The sequence below is a fragment of the Anas platyrhynchos genome, chromosome 2, assembly GCF_047663525.1.
Source record: "Anas platyrhynchos isolate ZD024472 breed Pekin duck chromosome 2, IASCAAS_PekinDuck_T2T, whole genome shotgun sequence".
In the NCBI taxonomy this organism is placed as follows: domain Eukaryota; kingdom Metazoa; phylum Chordata; class Aves; order Anseriformes; family Anatidae; genus Anas; species Anas platyrhynchos.
In genome coordinates this window covers 99324963-99339595 of record NC_092588.1, presented here as the reverse complement: position 1 = coordinate 99339595, position 14633 = coordinate 99324963, and the positions used below count along the sequence as shown (strand labels likewise).

Below are 14633 nucleotides of genomic sequence, written 5' to 3'. Positions count from 1 at the left end.
TTTAGAAAGTAAGTGGTGCATTTTAATAGATGCACTCATCAATAAAGTACATTTTATATTAATAATTAAGCATAACCGTGCTGTGAGCTGTAACTGGTATTTGTTAAGCCAAACCCTGTCTCTGTCTCTGGCCTTTTTGGAATAAGCAAGAACAAACTTCATCAAAGTTGAAATAAGGTGAACAAAGTCTGAGAGAGAACAATAGGATAATGATAATTTGAGTTTAATTTGAAATAGTGTGTGTTAACAGATCAAGATGCAAAATCCTGTTACTTGGAACATTCTGAACAGTTTGGTGATAGCTTCTTTTTAAGTAATAGTTTTCTCAAATCGAAGAGGTGCTTCAAGTCTCAAGACTCTGCATTGGCTGTATTTCTTTGCTAAACAAGGGGGAATTACAAAAGGGGGCATGGCAGTGGCTGTCATCCTTACATGCAGGTGAGCTCCTAGAGACTAAAATAGCATGAGAATACAGGAAGAGAAGGGACCTCTTCATTACATGTATACACAATTCAGTAAAGATGTCTTCTAGACCACAGGGTTAAAACTGTTTTAAATTATAAATCTGGGAGCAGCATCAGACAGTTCATTCAATCCCGTATCTACTATAGAGTTACTGTAGAATTTGAGTCTTCCAGGACCCACTTTACTCTGCTGTAAAACAGCTTGAGTTTAATATAGGGGCACATCAGCAGACCTTCCTAGCACTTGTTTCTAAAGTGCTTCAAGAAAAGCAGATGTTATGCATTTACATTGAGACTGAATAATAACTGCTGTAGTAGTTCATCAGAGGTGATAAAGTATTCACTGTCTTCACCAGGTAGGAAAGTAACTCTTCTCTATGTAGAAGTGCCCCATGGGCCTGTCGTTGAGAATTAGGTAAGACATAAAACCAATTTTAGTCCTGAAGCCTTCAGGCCTGGTCTCTTCAGCCAGGTATTTCACCCTGCTCAGTGGGTGGCAAGGCTTGCAGTAAATCCTGGGAGCTAGAAAAAGGGGTAAAGGAGGCTAAGAAACATTTCCCTCTACAACATTTGAAAACTAAGATTAGTAGGGAATTTAGAGTACGACAATACTCGAGCAACAATATGGCAGTACTAGGATATTAGCTTAATCTTAAATTGGTTGGTTGTATTTATTTTTTTAGTTCTTTAACAACCTATTTAATTATACAGTACTGTAACTGGGAAAAATGCTTCCCGATGCTCTGAAATAGTTGCTTACCTTGATAGCTGCAAATGTTATTCAGGACACCCCTGTAAGAATCTGTCTTCTTATGACTGAGTGACTTTCCTCAGCAGTGAATTCTGCTTTGTGCAGCATCTCCAGTGATGTGGCTTTACAAGTATGATCACAGAATCAGCAAAACCCTAGCAGGGAAATAGTTGTGTTCTATGAATGTGCATATTGATATTCTTAAAGAGCATCTAAATAAGCAGTCATTCCTTTGACCTTTGTACCAGCTGCTGGGAAAGCAAAGAGAAAAACTAACCATGTGCTTGCAAGAAATTGGGTAGCATCACTTTCTTGTTTAAAACACCAGCAGAAGCACAGAAATTCAAAATAGCTTGCCTAGGGTCAATGAGCAAGACAGGGGGAGAGCTGGGAATCAAACCCAGGTCTCCTTGAAACCAGCCCACTGCTTTGCCATAAAGAAACTGCCTTCAGAAGCAAGTTCTTTTCTCTTTTGAGATACAAGGTCCCATATGGATTTTTTTTATATTGCAATTGCAAAAATAATAATGAAAGTAGTCAAGTGAGAATCTGCTGCCCGCTAATTTAAAACTGAATTCATGACTAGCATCACTGTTGGCATAAAGGGTCTGATGTTTTATAGCATCATTGGCTCCCTTTCTATGGCATCAAGAGATTTTAAAAGCAAATAAAGTGAAATGGAACCTAAGAGAAAAGTTTTGACAACCTAGACAAAGTAGAAAGGGAACACCACTTAACCAAGGTAGAAGTAAAATGATGGATTTTTTTTTGTTTTGTTTGTTTGTTTATTTTAGGAATGTAAGACTTTTGCAGGATCAAATCCTGGCCCCTGCTTTTAAATCTCCCTATGTTTTCTATTCCTGTTCACAAAAAGATCACTTATGGTCACTCAGTTGAATAAATCCAGATATTTTTCCTCATCCTACAGTCCTCACTAGTGAATCAGTTTACTGCAGTGGTTCTTGGTAGGTTTCAGCGCCTGAGCTTGCACTTTGTACTTCTGGAAAGAGAGGTGTGTGGCATGAAATGTGATCTCTGAACAACTTTCCCACTAGAGCAAAGAGCTTCTTTTCCCTCCCCAGGTACAGAGCAGCAATGCCTGTCAGCTTTTCCTCACTTTCAGAGTTAGTTTCTTGTCTCATCAGTTTAAACAGGTGCAGCCTTCAGGCTGCCTTTCAGCTTTCTCAGGCACAGATCTTTTCATAGCTTTATGTATTTTCAACATGCTCACAAATCTTTTTCCTTAAGTCACTCATTATCTTTAATCAAATGGCTATTGATGAACCTTTTTGCTCAGTTTTCCCTTCACTGAGATCAGACCAATAAAAGGGCACCATAGGGGAACATGGAAATACACAGATAGAAAACAGACTGTTTGCTAAGCAGCCATCAAGTCAGCCACGTGGTAAAGAAATATAATATTTGATAGCCAGCAGGTTACTTACAGCAGCCCATACTTGTACACATAAGGATTATATGGTTGATGTAGAATTATTATTATTTTCAGTTTCCTGTTCTGGACATTTTAAAACTCTCATCCTGCCGTTGATATAATTCTGCATTTATAACACAACGACCCTATAGAGGCAGTCATAGTCTTCCGGAACACTGACATCTGCTGGTAGTTGCAAGTCACAACATTTAGGTGCAAAAGAAAATGGCAATCAAATCAGGCTAGGCAAACACTCTGTATTTCAAGTCCAGCTTTCATTTTAAGATTGGTAGGACTCTAATCACACTAATATAAGTAAAATATGTACCTTGCATAGCTATTTCTCTCCACTCTGTAGGTTACTTGTACAATGAGTTGTCACTGTTTTCATTGCACTATCAGACCATGGGCTGTTGTTTGTAACCTTTGTGCTGAAGATCAAAATACTTCCTGACTAAAACTTATTACTTATGCACTGTATGTACTGTACACTGTATGAGTGCTTTAATAGCAATATTAATATTTTAAATTTTATATGTAGGAGTAAAACTGCTCCTATATTTATTGCAAAATGTGGCATTCCATAAGTTGTCTGTAAGAACAGCAGCCCTAGACAGTTTCACAGAATCACAGAATCACAGAATTTCTAGGTTGGAAGAGACCTCAAGATCATCGAGTCCAACCTCTGACCTATTTGATTACTGCTTCCTTCTGCTTAGGTTTACTTCATTATCAGTTCATATATAAATATATATATATATATTAAAGTAATGCCCTCAATGTCAAATATGATCCAGTAATAGTTATACTTTGTATCAGACACTATTTTAACAACATGATGCTGATGTAAAGAAAAATTGAAGCACTGCTGGTGGCAAACCTCCTTTCAAAAAATATGAATCAACATAAAAAAAAGTTGTAAGAAATGATGCGTTATGTTGCTTTATGCCTTCCCATATTTGAGATAGATGGCTGGATTGAAAAAACTAGCTTTTAGCAAATTCATACATTTTTCACAATGTAATTGGAACTGTGGGTGTGGAAAAGAGTATTGAAAAGCCACATTCATCATTTATGCCCAAGGCTTTCTTGTGACTTCCAGAAAGCTGCGATAACTTAAAGAGAGCGTTTTAAAAATCAGGTCAGACTGCCTAGAGGCCATATGCATGAATACTCCAACCATCATTAGCAGCCGAGATAGTTACTGACTGAGGTAGTATCAGTTCTTTCAGAAGAAGAGCTGCTTGTAAGCTGACTTTGAAATAGCACTTGGTGGGATGACTTCAGTTTAAGATGAAGCCAATTGCTCAGCAAAGACCATACATGGGTTCCTGAGTGATCTGAAATAAGAACTCTGGCAATGCAAACCTAGCTAGCTTCTGGCTGCCTCCGTCTCTCCTGCAGCAGCTTCTGTAAGTGGGGGACTCAGCACAGTAAGTCAGCAGAAAATTATTTGCTCTTTTGTCAGTTTAGTTTTCTGCAAGATCGACATGCAGCAGTAATGGAGGGAAAGGTCTGACAAGCACTGGCCTGAGCACAAGGTGAGGAACGGGACTGCAGGGATGTGCAGGCTACTGTCACTGACAATTAGAGAAGTCTAGACTGCTATGAAAATGCAGAATTTTACTTTAATGCTTTGTTCCCATTCCCACGGAGATACATTTACAACTGCTACAGATTCAATTGGGAACAGACCTTTATTCTTAAATATCAACCATACCAGAAATGTTTGCAGAAATACATTTATCTTTCACAGACAGCTCAATGTCAAAGAACTGTCATTTGATCTGTGTTAACTGGTGTACTGAAGGAAGATGAAAAAGGAAAGGCAAACCTTCACTTTCAATTATTATTGTTAACTTCACACACTAGAAAGATCTATTAAAATCAGATTGCTCTTCTAGAAACAAAGTACTATTCAGTTAAATAAGGGACTTTGTCGCACAAAAGGAACAGGAATTAATGTGGTTTCAGACAGTTCCCCCAGGACTTCTTCTGAGTTTGGAGCAAATTCTTTGTGTATTGCAATATGTTTTAATCAAACTTGTCCAGGCACTACAAAATTTGAAGGCTTAAAAAAAGTGTTTTTGGAATTGTCATATATAACTTCAAAATTTGAAAGATGTATATTCAGAACATACTGACTTTACATATTCCAAGGAAATAATACAGAGCTTTCTTTTGTGTTGAAGATATTTTATGAAAGAATGAACAAAGCTATAAATGATTAAAAAAACAAAGTAAAGAAACCTGACAAAAGTAAGGGAAAGCAGTGGCAGGAGTAGTAGAAGATGCAGTGAAAGGAACATTGAGAGAAAGGAAGAAATACTTTTATTGTCCCATTGATATGACTTTTCAGATAATCCACTAGAATAATAATACTCTACAAGACAAAAAGCAGCTACAAGCTTTGCCTTTTTATCTGATAGCTGTAAGAACTAGCTTCCTTTTAACATGCATCTAGCTATGAAGTTCACACACTGCATTTAGTGACTTGGATTTGAAATTAGAGTTTAATTACAGACGCTGAAGAGAATGTGAGCCAGCACAGAGCACCTAGGTATGAGACTCACAGATGTGCTGGGAGGGTCTCTCGCTTGCTAATCTGAGAATTGTCCAGCCATCCTGGACATGTCATATCTACATGGAACAGAGACTGACTGAAGTAGAGTGTTTTTGCTTTTTATAGCAGCAGTAAACTTAATCACCCACGTTATCTCATTTCCTTGTGGAATGCTCTTCAGGTATTTTTGCCCTCCTAGTCCTGGAGACTCTTCCTTATACCTCCCTTGCCAAGTCCACCCATAGAAAAGCATCGCAACCAGTCGCTGTTTATCTACAGCTAAACAGACTGCTGAAAAGTAATTTTTCTTCTTACATGTAGCAAAAAATTATGAAAAAGTTTATTTTTATTCTTTCTTTCTTTCTTTCTTTCTTTTTCTTTCTTTCTTTCTCTCATTCTTTCTTTCTTTCTCTTTTTATTTCCTCTTTTTTCTTTTTCTTTCTTTCTTTCTTTCTTTCTTTCTTTCTTTCTTTCTTTCTTTCTTTCTTTCTTTCTTTCTTTCTTTCTTTCCTTTTCTTTTTCTTCCTTCCTTTCCTCTTACTTATTTTTGGGGATCAATGTACATATATATATATATATGTGTATATATATATATCTCAAATGATTTAAAGATGGCAGCAGTGTATTTCAGTGAAAACATTTCTGTAAGTCCGTGGCTACCAAATGCATTCTTCCCAGTACGTTGCCGTGCAGTACAGAAGCTCGCGGCTCAGCATTTCTCGCGAATACGATCATGCATTTCTAGCCTCTGTGTGGTATCACGGGGAAACACAGCAACCCTCATAATTCTCGTAACTCTTATAACTGGGTTGATAATTGGGTTCATAAACCAATTAGCAGCGCCGTGCCGAGCCCGGCCTGCAGGGCGCAGCACCGTGAGCCTCCCCCTCCCCAGCGGGGCGGCGCCGTGAGGGCGAAGCCGTGAGGAGGGCGTTTTGTGCCTCGCCTCGCCCCGTAGCGAGCGGGCCGCCGGGGCTCCACGTCGGCCGCGCAGGCGCAGCAGCGCCGCCGCTCACCTGCTGCGGGGAGGGGGCCGGGAGGAGGAGGAGGAGGAGGGGGCGGCGGGGGGAGGAAGGCCGCGCCGAGACGCGCCGCCATGTTCAAGAAGCTGAAGCAGAAGATCAGCGAGGAGCAGGCGCCGCCGCGCCGCGCCGCCCCCCTACAGCCGCAGGGCGCCGCGGAGGGGGTGCGTTGGGCTTTGTGTCCCCTCTGGGGCGCGGGGGGTGGGCGCTGGCAGGTGCCCGGCACCGGGGCTCGCCGTGTGCGACGCTGCCCAGGCCGCTGCGCTGGGGCGGAGCAAGGAAACGAGAGCAGGTTTTTGCCTTTTGGGTGGAGTGCGGTGGTTTTCTGTCGCTTGGTGTTGCTTGGTGTCGCCTCGGTTGGTCTCCAGTGCTGTTAGGAGGAAAGTGGTGTTGGATTTGGGGTTACAAGCGGAACAGGGCACGCTGCTCGCTCCCCGTGTCGCGTTTCCAAATGGCTTGTGTCAACGAGGAAGGAGGGAGAGGGTTTTGAGGTCTAAAATGCGCCACAGTCCTGCGAAGAGCGTGGAATATACTGAATATACTTCTGTTCCCGTCCTCGTAGCGGACACGTAAATAAGCTGCGTTCAGTTTATTGGGTGCGCTGTCACCACCTGACCATCAGCTGCTTCCTATCAAAACATTTTCAGCCCAAGTTTTACAGGCATTCGGCACTTAGTAGCTCTGTGAGACTTTTACTTGCGTTCAATTTTGCTCTTTACTATACCCTGTCACAGGGAGGCTTTGCTTACCATACCCTCTCTCCATTATTAATAACCTCTCTCTAGAACATAAAACTTGCCATTTGTACTCTGGCTTGCAGTGTCCGAGGCTAAATTTACCAGCCTAAGAGCGATAAATCCAGGGGTAGTATCTCTCCAAGCGTAACATGAAGGTAACGCTCATCCTGAGGCCTCCTCTGTGGGCCTCCCCTTTCCGCATGGGCTGTTGGCGAACTGATGTCCCCTCTCTGACTCTGACAGCCTGCGCTCTCCCCCTGCCTGATGAAGGACGGACACAGCAGTTTGTAACTGCTGATGGGGAGAAAAAGCTGCCCCTGCAGTTCTGGGCGGCTGTGTGGGCTCCCCTGCCCTGCCCGCCTCCAGTTTCAGAACTGTGCTGGTCGTTACCCAGGAGCAACGACTGTGCCCGCTGCCCAGCACGGTGCCTCTGAAATGGCTCTGAAGCCTCTGGAGGTCTGAGTGCAGCGGTTAAGGGCATTAAGGGCAGAGTGAAGAGAGGCCTTCATGCCCCATCTAGTAGTGAAGTGCTGATGGACACTTGGAAACCTTTTTCGTTTTGTATGGTGAGGGCTAGAAGTCCCCCCACTGTAAATGGCTGACCTTAAGTTAGAGGGCGAGCAGAAAAGGAGAGCAGGCTACTGGGGTGAGCAGGGTGTTGTCATTGTTCAGGCTGTACGGATACCTCTGGAGCAAAACTCTTCAGCAAGATACAGAGCTGGCCTGGTTATCAGGTACTAAGCTGGGTGTCTGACTTAAGAAGAGTCACATTCTCAGGAGGAAACTTTCTCTCTGTTTGGTTTGGCCTGTAAACTGTCACTGACTCTGGTATAACCATGTATTTCCTATGATACCAGACTTAATTAATTACTATCCAAATCTGGCAAAACATACCTATAGGCTTTAGCTACGTCTTCTGTTCTTTCTCTAGAAGACTGACGTTTTTAGGGGTAATATCTCTTCAGTGGACTAATGCACTGTCATTTATGTTTTAGTCAGCTCAGTCATGGTCTTGAGACTAATATTCTGTGAGGCAGAATTCACATACACAACCTAAATGATGGTACTGCAACAATGTGCAGGAGGTGTTCTGATTTTTATTTTTTATGGCAACACTTTATTAGTTCTGGTTATGTTGTAGCATATACTTAAGGAGAGGTCTTAATTTCTTTTTATGTAAAACTTGCTGATCTTTTAATGTTCACTACATGTATACTGAAGTTTTGTATGTGGATTTAGAAGCATGAGGCTGGCAAGCTATATTTGGGTTGGGTCAGCTTGGCTTGTTGCAGCCTTGCTCAGTATGGGGTTGTGAAATTTCTTTGAATAGATGTTTAGTGTTAACAGGAACAACAAGTTCGTGTTGACGTTTTAAAATGTGTCATGTTCTTCCGCTGCCCTTTTGCTTCGCTTAAATTCTATTTTATTTTGACTAGTGTTTTTTAAAATCAATTCCTTAAAGGAATGAGATGGTACTCCTTATTTAAATGATCAACTCAACTGCCTGTCAATTTGCAAATCTTTGAAGCCTTAATCTTTAGTATTTAAAACAAGTATTAAAATGCTAAGGTGTTATGAAGTTTGAGTTTCAAATTTGGACCAGGGGGACGATGGTCACAAGTGATCAAAATAGCTTAATAATATTATAAGATAATAGCATAATTTTGTTGCATGCTCTTGTGGCTGTTTCATGGTATCTTCTGCTCTGGAGGCTTTGCATTGAGGTAGAACTCCTCACAGACAGTATGTGAAACTGATTGTGGCTTATTTAAAAGGAAGATCTACCCCGGGCTTTACTGACAAGTTACAGTTAGTCAATGTTAAAATAAATTATGATATGGAAGAATTAGTTCTGAATATTGTTGGTATGTGATCTCTGTAGGCCCCTTCCAAGTCCCCTCCACCGACTGACAAAAGAAGCAGAACATCTTCGTTTACAGATCAGAATGACGAAAGCTCCTTAACACCGGACAAAGAGGTCAGCTGAAAACTTTTTATGTATTTTTAAGCTTTAACGCTTCATTAAGAAGAAGAATAATCTGACTTTGCTTCCTTGATTAATGCTTTTTTTTTTTTTTTTTGTTCCTCATTCTCTCTATTTCCTGTGTATTACACATAAGAATAGTCTAATCAGTCATATCACCAGTGATAGGACCTGCAGGAATGGTGTCAAGCTGAGGCAGGAGAGGTTTAGGCTGGGCATCAGGAAGAGGTTCTTCACTGAGAGGGTGGTCATGCACTGGAACAGGCTCCCTAGGGAAGCAGTCACTGTACCAAGCCTGCCTGAATTTAAAAAGCGTTTGGACTGTGCACTTAGTCACATGGTCTCAAATTTGGGTAGACCTGTGTGGTGCCAGGAGTTGGGCTCAGTGATCCTTATGGGTCCCTTCCAACTCGGGATATTCTATGATTCTAATTTGTAGGTGAAGTCCCGGAGTGTTTCATATTAGTGAAACAGACCTTTAAAGCCCTACATTAAGACACCTTTTAAATCCTTCTCCAGGTTTAAAAATCTTTCTGCTGAACTAGATTCAGTAAACTACTGGGACAGAAGTTACATTCAGAGAGATTAACTTTGTTTTTCCTGCCTCTTTTGTTTGAAAAGTTGGACGAGTCCTATTAACTGTAGAGGTAAGTTGAGGCAGGCTATATATACATGTATATATAAAGTATTTGTTTTCTTGCAATGGGCCCATCCTTAGATTACTATGAACACTACCAGTGATTACAGCTTGGCAGTTTTGATTCCTTCACTGGTAATAGAAACAAAAGGAAAGCTATCTTGTGTTGTTGTTTTTTTTTTCTTTAGAAATGCAATATTCAGTTTTCTAATAATTTTTTTGTTGTTGTTGTTGTTCATGTAGTGTTGTATAAAATGACTTCTTTTTGTCCCTGGAGAGAGGCTTTCTATTAACTGATGCTCTGTTAATGTTGGCAAGCAGCATCATCTGTGATAAATTAACTGCTTTAGAAAGGAGAGCTTGCATTGTCTTTTTTTTTTCCCCAGAAAAAGCAACTTGCATGTCTTTTCTAAATGCAGAATACAGAAGTTATGTGCTGCCACATGAGAGCTACATGAATGTGATAAAGGTTAAAGGAATGATTTAGCCAAGGTGTTCAGATGCTTCTAAGCAGCAGAAGCTTAGTGGAATATGAGATAATGTAGCTCTGAGACAGTGACGTTCGTTTGTGTGACTGTTTCATTGGTTTTAGTCTCATTGGCTTGGCACTGCCTACGCCTCGATGAAGAAAATCTTCCTCTCTTCAGTGGGAAATGATTAAAGGAAAAGATTAATAAAAGGGATGAGGAGTATTACAACTTACACAAGTACCAACTGCTTTTCTGCTCAAATACAACTCCCACATTGAGTCAAACTCAGAATAGTTCTGTTTTTTTTGTTTTGTTTTTTAAAAAAAAAAGACTTGTATTTAATTTTAAGGATGGTTGCTTTTATTCCAGATTTGAAGATTTGTATCCCCGAAAGCTTACCTTATTTTTCAGTTGATTTAATAAAAAATGCTACCTCTCCTCACTGTTCTGCTAACATAATATTAAAAAAAAATACGGGCTCTACTGATGTTACCTACATGTGTCAATGTTTCTGCAGTCGTCTTCATTTCAGTTGATTTTTATCTTTCAGTGCTTCATTAAATTTATACTGCCCCAATCTGTTTTTTCCAGTCTGCTTTTCCAGACAAACAGGAGAAGCAAAGAATTCACCACAAGACATGCCAAGTAATGTTGGAAGAACATTATCATGCTCTAAATACAGTGGTTACACTTGGAATGATCAGAGAGAGAGAGAGATGGAGAAATAAGATTAAGAATGGAAACAGAGTACTAAAGTGACCTCAGATTTACAGTTATCCCCTGGCATAGGGAACTGTTAGGAGAATTTTACTTACAAAACACATTCTGTAATTAAAATTCAGAAAGTAGCGAAGATGCGAAGGGAGTGAAAATCTCTGCTTTTTAGTAAGAGCTACTTTCATGTCAAATGGAAAGTTTTACTAAAATAAAGATAAATTTACCTCATCAAGACATGAAAGCTTCTTTCTCCAAATATTCCTCAAGCGTAAAGACTGGTTAAAAGCAAATCATCCTTGAAATGTAGTTGTTGGATTGTATTTCAGTAAAACTCAGTTTGGTGGCAGTATTTATGATACTTATAAAAGAGACAGATATTATATACTATCTCTGAAAATACATGCCCCAATTATATGAAAGGGGAACACTTTTTAAAGCATTGTTTTTGTTTGATCATACATAGTTTTTATGTACAGTTGGCAATGGTGTTACAATGAACTAAAACTGGACAACGTTTAATGTACTGAGAATGGTTTTGAAGAATATCATGTACTGAAATGTTTCTGTAGTACATGAATATTTGCTAACCATTTTGGTATAGGAAACTTAAACAAATAGAACTGTATGGTATTTCATAGTTCTTGTATACATCTTCTCCCTCTGGCTTACTACATTTTAGTGTGACTTTAATAAATCCATACTTTAATATTTTTAATGTTAATATTAAAACGTGTAAAAGCTTTGATTTAAACTCAACACTTTTACAATATTTTTAGAATAAAAACTATATTTGTAATAGACAATATTAATCTGATCAAAGAGTTATAATAAAACTTGCAGGAAAACATTTTTGCTTTATATTCTAAAGTGAAAAAATATGTATTTTTTAACAGAATGTTTTGGGATTTTGAAAAACTTATGTGCTTCATTCATGGAATACTGGCATAAGTTTCTTTTATTCCTGCCTGCTTTCTTCTTCAGCTTCTATTTTAATGAAGCTGTGGATCTCCAGGATCTCCACAGAAGCAGTGCTATGGAGAAGCTCATATATTTATTTTTTTGTGTGTGTGTATATAACGAAAAAGCAGAATTCTGTCTAGTTCTGTATTCTGTTCTTGCAAGTAGCCTGTAAAATACGGCTTTAGTGTAAAATAAAATCATTGATACTTACATAAAAACTTCTTCAAGCAGTTTATCTATCAGATACCTTCTGAGTTGGCCTTGGTGTCATTTGAAACAGCCCTGGATGATTAAAACTTAATTGTTGTTACTTCTAGCCTTTTCCAGGGAAGAATAGTGTTTGGTTTTCAAATTTCAGTTTATTTCATTGACTCTTGAACAGAATTTGAGGGCAAATGTATCATATTCAGTATCATTCCTAGAAGTTCAAAATTTTCTTCTGGTTTAGTATAGTTATTTTTACAAGTCAGGACCACGTGCAGAAAATAACAAAGCTAGTTCTGAGCCATGAACTGAGAGGGAACAGCTGATATCTTGATGTGGATGACCTGGCACTTACTCAGGTCCAAATATCACTCACATCCTCACAAGTGTTATGGAAGTGTGGCAGAGCACTGTATATGTAGCTTTTCTTAGAGCTAAAGATAAACTAGCAATGTACTTTTTTTAGTCTTACTTTAGTACTGAAAATTGACTGTTTCAAATTTAATTGAAGTATCTTTCCAGCATTGGCTAATAAATCAGGACAAGCAAAACTGGAAATAAGTTGTCTTCTACCTTTGTTAATGCTGCATCTTTGATTTATTCATCCACTCTGAGGTACTTCTAAATAGATACTCCCATCCAGGGGGTAGCAGTAATTCAGATGTATCTTGATTTTTTTTTTTTTTTTTATTTCTGACATGCAAATTTAAAACTGAATTTTGGAGTCTGTCTAGTTCTTATCTAAAGCTTGACTTTTATAATTCTTGATGCATACACAGGTTTATTTAGGTTGCTTATCAAAATAACAAACCAGGAAAGAATCGTTGGATTTATGTATTAACTCATCCTGAAAATGCAGTTCTGTGCCCTCAGGTTCTGGGACTTTTTTTAATTGCAGAGAAAAGTCTTGAACTTTTGAGTTCTTTTGCCAATATTTTAATTCCATAAATGTAAGAGGGATGAAGCATGAAAAGATTGTTAAAGATTGCATGAACCTTCTATAAAATAGATAGATCAGCAAATTACTGATTTTTTTTTTTTTTTTTACAGCTTTTCTGACATTCCCCACAATCTGGCAAATTTGGGGGTGGGATGGACTTTTTTTTTTTTTTTTAACTGTGGAGGAATGAGTTATCTTTCTTATTAAGAAATGAAACTAAACCATTAGCCTAATAGCTGCCACCCTTAACTCCTTGAACTAGGTGAATAAATACTGGTTTACCTCTTCAACAAGCTTGTAGTATAATCCCTTTCCTTCTGTTTTACTGTGCATGTACACAACGTGGAAAAACAGTACACATACAATTAGAGAAGCATTTAAGCATTAGAAATGAACATGTGCCATGATGCAAATTCATACAGTTAGTGAAGTACAAGTTTGTGTAATAACAGGTTAATCTGAAACATGGAATCACTGGTTCTCTTCCTTTTTCTGAAAGGGAATAATTACTGCCACTGGTAATCAAGCAAGTGTTGTATATATGCATTAAATCAACTAGTCCCCCCCCTTCAGAGCAAGGGTACTTGGTAGCACTATAATCCCTGCTAAATTCTGCGTTTATTTCACAGCCTGCTAAGGAAGTCATTTGATCCAGCATTCAGAATGACTTTGGCCTACGTATCCCATTCATCAGAGTAAAGGAATATTTGAGCATGGTAATTCTTCAGAGAGGAATAGCAAAAACAGTACAAAAGCGTTTCATTCTGGGGTTCAGTAAGTTCATAAAGAACAAGTTAAGGCAACTTAACTGAGGCCAGACATGAGGGCTACAGAGACTGTATTTCCAGAATTCTGAACAGAGATTATTTCAAAAGAACTATTGTTCTTTAAGAATACTTAAAGAAATATATCGTCATCTGATCCCAGGTTTCATTATCTAATTTACCTTTTTGTAACTTTTTCTCAAAGGTGGAAATGTTTGTTGTTGGTGAGTAGGATTGTATTTGCAAAAACAGAGTAATTCTATATTGTGCTAAAAGACCAGCAACATCACAGCTTTAATTTGGTGCCTGAGGTAAAGGTCAGTATGGGACAGAGTTAATTTACCCTAGAGCATATCTGAAGCATAAAATTCTGAAAGATTTTAGTAGGATTTCTCTAAAAAGCTTTCAAATGTGATTTGATGGTGTTCAGAGGATTAGAGAAGGCTAGTTATAGCATTAATTACAGGTCTGCACATTCTGCCTGTTCGCAGGATGCTTCAGCCCAACTGGATTCCCAACTTGTCTAGTTACATTAAGCACATCAACTGGTTCGCAACATTATATGATTATTAATCATAAGTCATTCAGAGCGACCCCCTGAAGTACAAAAATCCATTGTGGCAATATTTACAAGTGTTTAATTTTGGAAGACTATTTTTTTCTTGCCTTTTTTCCAGGCACAGGTGAATAATTTTCAGTGACTTCCACAAAAACAAAACAAAAAATAAAGTCGACAGCTCATATTAAAGCCATACTCAAGAGTTAATGAAAAAAAATGGAATAAAAATGCAGATAAAAATGGGATATATATTTTTGGAAAGTAATAGGTGTTGTAATTATAAGACTTATTCAACAGCATATTATTCAACAGCATTACTGCCTGTAATATAGCTGTAAGAACAAAGCAGACAATGAGCTGCTGGAGTAACAAAAATGCTATGAGCAAATACTTAAATATTTTCACTGTTGGGCACCCAACATCTGAGAA

At 38.7% G+C, this 14633-nt stretch overlaps 1 protein-coding gene and 1 long non-coding RNA gene across 10 annotated transcripts in view; one reads left to right on the top strand and one right to left on the bottom strand.

The window, feature by feature from the left end:
- Window positions 1-207: 207 nt before the first annotated feature.
- Window positions 208-2974, bottom strand: LOC106015267 (uncharacterized). Its single transcript, XR_001187175.5, has 3 exons — window positions 2661-2974; window positions 1225-1370; window positions 208-986 (listed from the first exon to the last, which is right to left on the bottom strand). It is a non-coding gene; the product is annotated as an uncharacterized lncRNA (long non-coding RNA).
- A 3191-nt stretch (window positions 2975-6165) lies between these two features.
- The window catches only part of GOLGA4 (golgin A4), a 65507-nt gene continuing 57039 nt past the window's right edge, over window positions 6166-14633 (top strand). For 3 of the 9 annotated variants that reach the window (XM_027451376.3, XM_027451374.3, XM_027451373.3), the window contains exons 1-2: window positions 6167-6396; window positions 8852-8947. In XM_027451376.3, the coding sequence (XP_027307177.1) occupies window positions 6307-6396; window positions 8852-8947 (186 nt within the window). In that variant the 5' untranslated portion in view covers window positions 6167-6306. Of the gene's footprint in view, window positions 6397-7547; window positions 7704-8851; window positions 8948-9472; window positions 9601-14633 lie in introns of those variants that run through there. The other 6 variants (XM_072033288.1, XM_072033287.1, XM_027451377.3 and 3 more) reach the window with 4 other exon arrangements.